Below are 11,428 nucleotides of genomic sequence, written 5' to 3' on the forward strand. Positions count from 1 at the left end.
GGCGAAGGGTAAAACATCTGCTCCCGCAACCACCGGCAGCTCCGGCCGGTCTGACATCCCGAATATGGCTTCTGTGGGACCGGGATCCATATGTTACATGTAAGACTCCCGAGATTATACTGAATACCGTCCTCCAAAACCTTTCCAGCTTCAGACAGGACCAAAACATATGAACATGGTTCGCAGGCCCCCTCTCACATCACTCACAGACATCCTCCACCTCCTTCGACAGCCGTCTTGATTTTGTGAGGTGCACCCTGTACACTACCTTCAGCTATATCAGCCCAACCTCGCGCACAAAGTCGAGGCATTCACCTTCCGGAGCACCTCACGCCACAATCCCTACTCCGGTGCTGCCCCCAGCTCTTCCTCCCACTGCCTTAACCATAGACACCCCGTTCTCCTCCAAAATCCTCCCATAAATCGCCGAGACCTCCCCCTTCCAACCGTGCCTTCTCCTCCTCTCCGAACCTCGGACACTCCAGCCAGCCCACCTAGAAAGTCCCTCATCCCCCACTCCTCCTCCGGTGGCTCAGACCTATACAGATTCCGATAAAATTCCTCGCACGCTTTGATGCGATTCACGCAAAAAATGTCTTACGATACTTTGTAGCGGGTTTTTCAGGGCGTTTTTCTCACCGGTTTAGCCCAACTTTGAGTTCAGAACCCCAGCGCTAATCAAAAATTCAGAGATTGGGCCGCCATTTTGAAAGGGTGCCCTGATCTCTAAGTGAGCTTATCGGTCAGCCATACCCCCCACCCAAGGGCAGTGTCACCCCTACACACATGGACACTACCCCCCCCCCCAAGTGAGGATACCCCACCCGGGTGGCAGTGCCACTTAGACGCTGGAGGGTGTTAGCTATGTGGGAGAGGCTGAATAGACCCTGACTATTTTCATTAGAAAGACGAAGGTTGCGGGGTAATCTGATAGAGGTCTACAAGATTATGAGGGGCATGGACAGACTGGATGGGCAGGTACTCTTCCCCAGGGTGGAGGGATCAGGCACCAGAGGGCATAGTCTATGGGGCAAAGTTTAGAGGAGATGTGCGAGACAGATTTTTTTTATGCAGAGGGTGGTGAGTTCCTGGAACTCGTTGCCAGGGGAGGTTGTGGAAGCAGATACATTAAAAGCGTTCAAAAGGCACCTTGACAAACACACGGAAAGGATGGGTATAGAGGGGTACGGTTCAAGGAAGTGCTGAGGGTTTTGGCAAAGGTTGGTATCATGACTGGTACAGGCTTGGAGGGTCGAGGGGCCTGTTTCTGTGATCTGGCATCGTCCCAATTGGGGCCATATATGCTTGCCAGCGCCACCAGCCTCCCCTCTTACGCACTATTTACTCCAATGTACCTACCCATCTGATCAACCACCACCTTCTCCATCTGAAATCTCACTCTCTTGCCCACCAATATAACGACCCCCCCCCCCCCCCCCCCCCCGAGCCCTACTATCAAACCCCGAATGAAACACCTGACTCGCCCACCTCTTCTTAAGCCTCAGCTGATCCATCATCCTCAAATGGGTCTCCTGCAGCCTTTAAACTCTTCAAGTGGGCGGCATGGTAGCTTGGGTCACTGTCTGTGCAGAGTCTGCATGTTCTCCCTGTGTCTGCGTGGGTTTCCTCCGGGTGCTCGGTTTCCTCCCAGAAGTCCCGAAAGACGTCCTTGTTAGGTGAATTGGACATTCTGAATTCTCCCTCAATAATAAAGATTATTATTATAATATATTTTTTTATAAATTTAGAGTACCCAATTCATTTTTTTCCAATTGAGGAGCAATTTAGTGTGGCCAATGCACCTACCCTGCACATCTTTGGGTTGTGGGGGCGAAGCTCCACATGGACAGTGACCCAGAGCCGGGATCGAACCTGGGACCTCGGCGCTGTGAGGCAGAAGTGCTATCCACTGCACCACCATGCTACCCTAATTGTTATTATTAAGTGTGTGAAAACTCTCGATCTCATCACCGGACCTCCTAACCTGTCACTTTCCACATCAATGTTCTGACGGGCGGGGGGGGGGTGTCTCTCTCACCCCCTCCTGCCTCTCCTATCTGCCATCATCATATCTCCAGGCCCTTCCCCTCTGGCCTGGCCATCCCCATCCGTTTGTTACCATCGAATACCCCCACCCCCCAGAATCCACCCCATCCATTTCCTTTTGCAAACCCCTCTCCCAGTATTGATCAATCCTCTTTTCGCACCTCCCAGGCCCATCGAATCCTGCTCAACCAGCTTCCAGAGACCGCAGCCCCTCCCCCACCCCACTCCTGTTCATCAGCCAACCTTTACTTGCTAGTGTGGTAACCCCTGCTAACGGTTCTCCAGGTCCTTCACTTTGACTCTGAGCCCCTTCTTGGCCTCCGCAACCCTCCACAGCTCCTCACCGATCGAGGTGAACTGATTGCTCTGTTGTGACAATGCCTCCTCCACCCCCTTCAACGTCTCTCCTTGCTCCCACACTTCGACCGGCGTCTTCATCACTGCTGCCATTACCGGGACAATCGCCTCCTCTGTCCACTCTTTCATAGCAGCCATCATCTCTCTCCACAGCACCTCCATATGCTTGGCGAACAGCCTCTCTAACTCCCCCGATGTTCACCTCGGTCAGAGTTTCCAGTGTGAGGGAAGCAGCCACACCCAGCGACCCAGTCTCCGACATCTTTCTTCCCGCCAGACTGACCAAATCACTCGACAGCAGACTTTCGCTCGCCCCTTCTTTCCAGTTTCCTTCTTCTGGGCCATCAGCATTTTACTCCTTCCTTATAACTTCCCTCAGCTCATTCACAAACAACCCCTGAAACTGGGCATAAAAGTCCAAAAACCAAGGACTCTAGCAGGAGCCACCTAATGTGTGACCTCCACCTACATGCCACCACTAGAAGTCCTCTGTCAGCTATTTTTAAAAGTTTTAAGCCATTTGAAGAAATTTATTTCCTTCACATTTAAATGCACAGCAGGATTTCAGGGTATACAATGTTATAGTTGGAGCAAGTGATTTTCTTCTGAATTACAACTTCTCCAAAAACTTCATTCAGTCACTAGACTTTAATTATAATCAATTGTAAATAGCCAAAGTGCTGCTGTTCTGTCTCTGTCTGCTTAAATTTACCAGTTGGCTACTGTAACAGCTGACCCGGGAGTCAAGAACCTCTCAGTTTTGCACCACTGAGCTCCAGTATCATATAGATTCCACATGTAGACAGTGCCAGTAGGCAAAGTGATGGTTAAATTGACCAAGTGGAAGTGTCCTTTGGTGTCAGTGTTTCCTTTAACCTGTATGAATTTTGCCAATTCTCACACAACGTCCATGATTTTTGCAATTTTTTTGCTGTATAAGCACACTCGGCTCAGTACAAAACATTGACATCCTTTTGACAGAACAAATTCTGTAAAATTCTAGCTTATTATCTAACATCCTCATGATTTTTGCAAGTTTTTTGCTGGATAAACACACGTGGTATCAGTACAAAATACTGGCATCCTTTTTGACAGAACTACTTCCGTAAAATTCTAGCTTATCATCTATCTTTCAGAAACCATTACATCAACATATGCTCAAATAGATTGTATAACCATGGTGTAGCCATGGGATCCCCTCTAGGTCCAGCAATCGCTAACATTTTCAGCTGCCTTTGAAGAACACATTTTTGATGGAATGAACCCTATTATACTACCCTGTTCTTATTTCTTATCGAATAATGATCTTTATTATTGTCACAAGTAGACTTGCATTAACACTGCAATGAAGTTACTATGAAAATCCCCTAGTCACCACACTCCGGCACCTGTTCGGGTACGCGGAGGGAGAATTCAGAATATCCAATTCACCCAACAAGCATGTCTTTTGTGACCTGTGGGAGGAAACTGGAGCACCTGGAGGAAACCCACGCAGACACTGGGTGAATGTGCAGACTCCACAAAGACAGTGACCCAAGCCGGTATTGAAGATAATTTTAAGTCTCCCCTCTCCTGATATCTTGTGTTGTTCCTGTGACAGCAGCAGTGTCCAATTAATTTATCTTCTCTAGCCAGGGATGCTTGGGGTATTTGTACCTTGACTAAGATCTGGTAAATTAAATATAGAGCAAGAATTAAATGTGTAAGATTCTGACATCATAATAATGCATTTGCCACTGCAGAGGTAATTTATTTTGCCATTTCACAAAATTTTATCTTCCTCATGCTTCAATGAAAGTGAACATTGGTTGTCTATTTTGTTATGCACAATGTACATTACTTTAATAGACTCCTATTCATTTCAGTGAAGAAAATCTCAAGTGTATATTACCATGTACCAAACTGAAAAGCAAGGCCCCACATTGGATCGGTAGGATTCTACATGAGTACAAGGTCAGTTTAAATAAATTTTGATATACTCATCACTTCCCAGCAGTTGAATTCTTCAGCATGCATGTAGCAGATACCATGGAGATGCAGGCATTCCCCCAGTGTATTTTTGTAACTTTTGCATCTGAATTAAAAGTGGCATGAATGAGACCTGAATGTTAGTGTCTTAACTGCCGTTTGAATTAATGATTAAGGCCTATGAAGTGAGACAAGTTAAATTACAGTTGCAAAAGGGGAAGGAAAGTGTACCGTAAATAAATAGCCTATTGCTTCCCTTGTGTTGAGTTTTTGAATTTGCATCTCTCGCAGAGAAGAAAATAGTTTGAATATGTGGTTTAGATCAGCTTGAGTAAATTGAAAAATCTGCCCTAATTGAAAATGAAAATGAAAATCGCTTATTGTCACAAGTAGGCTTCAAATGAAGTTACTGTGAAAAGCCCCTAGTCGCCATATTCCAGCGCCTGTTCGGGGAGGCTGGTACGGGAATTGAACCGTGCTGCTGGCCTGCCTTGGTCTGCTTTAAAAGCCAGTTCTTTAGCCCTGTGCTAAACCAGCCCCTATGAAAATCGCTTATTGTCACAAGTAGGCTTCAAATGAAGTTACTGTGAAAAGCCCCTAGTCGCCACATTCCGGCACCTGTTCGGGGAGGCTGATACGGGAATTGAACCGTGCTGTTGGCCTGCTTTCAAAGCCAGCGATTTAGCCCTGTGCTAAACCAGCCACTATATTAACCATACAAGTGCATGAGGCAGCTCTTTGCTAGAAAATTCCAAATGAAGCCTCTGCTCTGAATGTTCCTTATCTTTCCCCACTTCAAATGTTAAACTAGTTTGCCTTAAAAAGTACAATGGCCTCTGCCTCAAGCTCCAGCATGCTTTAGCAACCAGCTATGTAACACTATATTGACAATGTTAAATTGATGATCCCTTGTCTCCACAACCAGAGAAGAAAGTCGGTCTTTCTCTAATCTATCAAGACAATCATAATTTTAAAAACCTCTAATACATCTTCTCTTAGTCTTCCTTGTTCTAGTATAATCCCAGTATTTCAAGATTTGTGGTCACTCTCGTTTCCCACCATTTTCCTGGTGAATTAATGATATACGCTCTCATGATTTTATGTGCTTTGTGTAATGGAATCACTAAAACTGCACACATTTGCTCCAACTGTGACCTACCAGACATGTATTGTGAAAGGCTTGCTACTTGATAGTAGAAGCAAATAGAGTAATGTTCTTCCTTAAAATCTGCAAATTCCAAATTGGTTAGCAGTTCTTAATGGCGGAAATGCCACATTGTATAAATGACTGTCTAAATATCTTCTGTGTTGCAATAGTTTAACTGATAACTCTGAGAACAACAAGTAGCCACAGTCTTGATTACAAACTCAATACCGAGTTACTGATTAATACCGAGTGGGATTGAATAAAATGTTATAACAAGTTTCTAAATAATCACAATTAATTGAAAACTACACTATTTGGCTACAGTTCTTAAACTGCAATGTGAATATGGCTAGATATAGCCATTAAAAAAAATATGTTTGTTATATATAAAATTTTATCTTTTTTTTGCACTGGCAATGTTTTACTTCAGAATATATATCTTAACAGAATATGTTCTTTAACAGAGCCTTAGCAGTCGCGAAGGAATCAGTAAGGAGATGCACCACCTTCAACGTCTTTTCCTGCAGATTTGCTGGGAATTTCCAACTTATGGAGCAGCTTTTTTCACAGGACAAGTATATACTAAAGCAAGCTCAAGTCATAAAGTTGTCAAAGTACATGTTGGTGTAAACACAAAAGGTCTACATCTGCTAAACATGGAAACTAAGGTAAATTGATAGTACAGTCTCCCAAAGAATTTAGAATGTAACAACAAATGTGCATTTATTTATTACCTTCTAAAATGCCTCATCGAATCTACAGTGCAGAAGGAGGCCACCCGGCCCATCGAGTCCACACCGACCCCCGAAAAGAGCACCCCATCCAAGCCCATTCCTCCATCTCATCCCCACATCTGGGCAGCACGGTAGCATGGTGGTTAGCATAAATGCTTCACAGCTCCAGGGTCCCAGGTTCGATTCCCGGCTGGGTCAATGTTTGTGCGGAGTCTGCATGTTCTCCCTGTGTGTGCGTGGGTTTCCTCCGGGTGCTCCGGTTTCCTTCCACAGTCCAAAGATGTGCGGGTTAGGTGGATTGGCCATGCTAAATTGCCCGTAGTGTCCTAAAAAGTAAGGTTAAGGGGGGGTTGTTGGGTTACGGGTATAGGGTGGATACGTGGGTTTGATTAGGGTGATCATTGCTCGGCACAACATCGAGGGCCGAAGGGCCTGTTCTGTGCTGTACTGTTCTATCTCCACTCTATCCCCATAACCCCACCTAAACCTTTTTGGACTCTAGGGCAATTTATCATGGTCAATCCACCTAACCAGCACATCTTTGGACTTTGGGAGGAAACTGGAGCACCTGGAGGAAACCCACATAAACACGGGGAGAACGTGCAGACTCCGCACAGTGACCCAAGCCGGGATTCGAACCTGGGACCCTGGAGCTGTGAAACAACTGTGCTAACCACTGTGTTACCGTGCTGCCCTTGAAGAATAATTTCTGAAGTGGCAATTTTTATTAGAGACAATTGTTGAGAAAGAGTAGTTCCTTAATTCTATATTCTTAGCACGTAGCTTACTCAAGAATAGCGGTCTCTGGAGGATTGCCACTCCGGATGGACTTGTTGAAATTGCAAAGCCCCTGTCTCGCCCACCCTTCCTCACTCAGGCTGGCTGAGACAGGAGCAAAGAAGCGCGCCTCAGGCTGCATCAACGCGGATTGACTGAGGCGCAGGGAACAAAATTACATCCCCTTTTTATGACGATGTGGGGTTGGGGGCGGGTGGGGGATCATGCTGGACCCGGGAGGACGGTCGGGTCAGGTCTGACCGGGAAGGGGCTAGTGTTAGAAATTGTTATTTTTTTACTTGTACTCTTTCAGAGTACCTATCAGAGTAAAACTGGCAGGACCATACAAAGTTAACTATTTAAATTGCTTCTGTGGACTGGTTCCCCGTCCAGCGTAATTGCAATTGCCGGTTAAGCCCTTGCGTGGTAACCTCGAGGGATTCCCCAGCACATCATTGGGGTACCCCCTAAATGTGACGCTGGAGAATCAGGAAGTTATGGACTCTTCCATTTAGTCCTTACACTCTGTTTAAATTAACAACCACTAGACAATTAGCACAATATACTGAGTGACTGGTGTTTTGAGCACTATGGCTTCCTGTCCAACCTTGCCTTGAGGTTTAAATTCCGCATCTATCCATCACCCAAACCACCTATTTCCACTTTGCAACATTGCCTAGCCTTTGAGCAGTTCCTGGGAGATATGTGCCACTGTTCCAAGCATGTTTTCAATATTTTTTGGTAACATGTATAAGTGATTTAGAGACTGTAGGTGGCAGCTACGCATCTGTGACTCGTGGTTTAAAATTCTACTCCATCTGTCTTTGCAGTACCATATGTAGGTGTTCAAATACATCCCTATAGGCTATTTTCAGAGAATCTACAGTTCAGAAGGTGTAGAGATTCTTAACTGTTGGTGGCTCTGATGTATGTACTTCCAGAACTGCAAATACAGTTGGTCCTAATGTTAATCCTTATCTTGATGCGTCTCAATCTTTGCCAGGCTTTGCTGATTAGCCTTAAGTATGGCGCCCTCATGTGGCAGTTGGGTGAAGCAGATGCCTACTTTCAAATTCACAGTTTGGAAAATAAAATGAGCCTTGTAGTGCACTCAAAGCAGGTAAGAAATTCTCAACAGCGCTGATTTAAAGATGAGTCCATCCAATTTTCAGATAAAGCTAGGAGTTTAAACACTGCGTACATATGAGGATCTATTTCTTATCATTTATGTGGTCGATATAGCTAATAACAAACTGATCAAACTGACATAGTAATGGAGCTGATGTTTAAAGAATCTGAAATTTTCTTTTGACATGAATCTTCAAAGCAATTAGGTTACTTTTAATTTCAAAAATATTTGCTCAGATTTTGATATAGGAAGATATTTTCAACTGTAAACTAGCAGGATAATATAGACCTGAGAGTTGTGAAGTTGCTTTATAGCACCCTTTGTACTTACCTTTCAGTAACATTTATTTCTACCTCCACTCCGCAGGCTGGTCTGATTGTGAAATTACTGATGAAACTAAGTGGCCAACTGAGTGTAAATGAAAGAAACTTGGCAGAGAGGCATGGATATGGGTAACCATTAAATATCAGGACATCTTTACCTTGACCAGAACGTTTTGTTGACTTTGGATTATTAAGGAACCAAGAAAAAAATCCTCTCGTTGTATATTTGTATGATATTGAAGAATCATGTACACCTTACTTGATGTATTTCTTTTTAACAGATTAAGTGTGTGATAATTCCATTGCTTGATTTCTTTGCAAAAGAAGTAATAGTTTCATTTGTTCGTAAAAGAGCAAAATCTAGCCTTGGAGTATGCATTATTACTGTGATAGCTGTGCTGTTCGGTACATTTTATAAAACATTTTAGAAAAGCATTATAATGTATCCATTTATTTTTTTTGATATAAATTAAAAGAGCACCTTTTTAATTTTGGTTGGTTTGCATTTTTAATGTATTAATTATGTATAATTGTTTAGCTATTTTGACAAATGACAGGTGGCAACACCATCCAAATGCCGAAGCACTGGGGTATGCAAGTGAATAAGGGTATTGGGTGTTCAGATACAACGTGATTAAGAACTAACTCAATCATGGATTTTTTTTAATAAAGCAAATTAAATGCTCGCCTTCACCAGAAATAAGAGAATAAAAGCAAAGAGGGAGTACAGCAGTTGTACAATGTATTGGTCAGAACTCTTTTGAAATACTGTGTTCAGTTTTAGGCACCCCATTTTGAGATGGGTAAGAGAATGGGTAAAATTAAGTTATTCTCTGGAGATGAGAAAGTTGAGATATGATCTGATTGAGTTTTTAAAATTATGATGGCAATTTCCATGATAGCTGGCAGAAGCCCAAACGAACAGAATGCAATCTTAATTCTAAAATCAAGGTCCACACACGCCAACGCTACCATCAAGAAAGCACAATAGCCCCTATACTTGTTCAGGAAACTAAGGAAATTCGGTATGTCAACATTAGCTGTTACCAACTTTTACAGATGCGCCATAGAAAGCATCCTATCTGGCAGCATCACGACCTGGTATGGCAACTGCTGGGCCCAAGACCGCAAGAAACTTCAGAGAATCGTGAACACCGTCCAGTCGATCACACAAACCTGCCTCCCATCCATTGACTCCATCTACACCTCCCGCTGCCTGGGGGAAGAGGGCAGCATAATCAAACACCCCTCCCACCTGGCTTACTCACTCTTCCAATTTCATCTATCGGGTAGGAGATGCAAATGTCTGAGAACACGCACAAACAGACTCAAAAGCAGCTTCATCCTCGCTGTTACCAGACTCCTAACAGGTAACAGTTTGTTAGGCTGTTATGGGCTGACTTGATTAACACTATACCCCTGTATGCTTCACCCGATGCCGGTGTTCATGTAGTTACATTGTGTTCCTTGTATTTTCTTTTTATTTTATTTTATTTTCATGTACTTAATGATCTGTTGAGCTGCTCGCAGAACAATACTTTTCACTGTACCTTGGTACATGTGACAATAAACAAATCCAAGAACAGAATCAGTTCAAAGATAACTGAGGAAAATATAAATTCTCACAAAACCTTATGTAAGTATAATGCTGGGCATTTATTGTTTGTTTCCACTAAATCCTGATTGAAGACATTGGCATCATCGTCTTCTCTAGTCTCCGTCCACATTTCAAATGTTGTCCACCCATTTGATTTTTCTTCTTCCACTTCTGTATTTACTCTCCAATTTCTCCTTCAGTAATTGCCAGGACAAGGTTGTCGAGGCTTTGTTTTCAGTCCATACTTGACTCTAGCAGCCGTTTAAACTCCTGAACTTCTACCAATCAAAGTAATTGAGGTGTCAAAAAATAATTGAGCAAGTATTCATTAATACTCATAAACAAGTATGAGTATTAAATGAATTTGGGGCGGCCTGGTGGCGCAGTGGTTAGCACTGCTGCCTAAAGGCAGCGATGACCCGGGTTTGATCCCAGCCCTGGGTCACTGTCCGTGTGGAGTTTGCACATTCTCCCCGTGTCTATGTGGGTCTCACCCCCACAATCCAAAGATGTGCAGGATAGGTAAATTGGTCACGCTAAATTGCCCTTAATTGGGCAAGGAGAAAAGAGAAGAAAAAGAATTGGGTACACTAAATTAAAATAAAAAGGAAAATAAAGAGTATTAAGTGAATTTAAGCAAAGATGGAGTTCACGTAGCTGATAACCGGGATCAGCAAACGACCTGTTTTGAGTACGTAGGTTCTATAACAAAGTAGTAAGGAGTTAGTTTCATCATCACTGTAAGAAGAAATATTTTCTTCCAGAATAATAATCTTTATTGTCACACTGTAGGCTTACATTAACACTGCAATGAAGTTACTGTGAAAATTCCCTAGTCGCCATATTCCGGCACCTGTTCGGATACATTGAGGGATAATTCAGAATGTCCAAATTACCTAACAGCACGTCTTTCAGGACTTGTGGGAGGAAACCGGAGCACCCGGAGGAACCCCACGCAGACACAAGGAGAACGTGCAGTCTCCGCACAGACAGTGACCCAAGCCGGGAATCGAACCTGGGACCCTGGAACTGTGAAGCAACAGTGCTACCCACTGTACTACCGTGGTTGCAGGCGTGATTCCAGGATATGTTGCCTCCCTTGTGCCAGGGCCATGGATATCACTGAGGGGGAATCAGAGGTCATGGCCTACGTTGGTACCAATGATATAGACTGAGAAAAGGATGAGGCGATGATTAATTTATGGAGTTAAAGAAGAGATTAACGAATAGAGCCTCAGGTACTAATCTCCGGATTACTCCCAAGGTTACATGCTATTGGATATGGAAATGGGATAATGTGTGGCTGGCGAAATGGTGCAGGAGGGAGTGCTTCAGATTTCTGGGGCATTG

At 43.8% G+C, this 11,428-nt stretch overlaps 1 protein-coding gene across 4 annotated transcripts in view; it reads left to right on the forward strand.

Annotated features, from left to right (window-relative positions):
- Positions 1-8,975, forward strand: part of krit1 (KRIT1 ankyrin repeat containing) — a 75,287-nt gene extending 66,312 nt beyond the window's left edge. For all 4 annotated transcript variants that reach the window (XM_038797912.1, XM_038797914.1, XM_038797913.1 and 1 more), the window contains 4 exons: positions 4,269-4,356; positions 5,983-6,186; positions 8,033-8,149; positions 8,525-8,975. In XM_038797912.1, coding sequence (XP_038653840.1) covers positions 4,269-4,356; positions 5,983-6,186; positions 8,033-8,149; positions 8,525-8,614 — 499 coding nt within the window. In that variant the 3' untranslated portion in view covers positions 8,615-8,975. The remainder of the gene's footprint in view (positions 1-4,268; positions 4,357-5,982; positions 6,187-8,032; positions 8,150-8,524) is intronic.
- Positions 8,976-11,428: the final 2,453 nt, after the last annotated feature.

This window comes from Scyliorhinus canicula, chromosome 5 (assembly GCF_902713615.1).
Source record: "Scyliorhinus canicula chromosome 5, sScyCan1.1, whole genome shotgun sequence".
Classification (NCBI taxonomy): domain Eukaryota; kingdom Metazoa; phylum Chordata; class Chondrichthyes; order Carcharhiniformes; family Scyliorhinidae; genus Scyliorhinus; species Scyliorhinus canicula.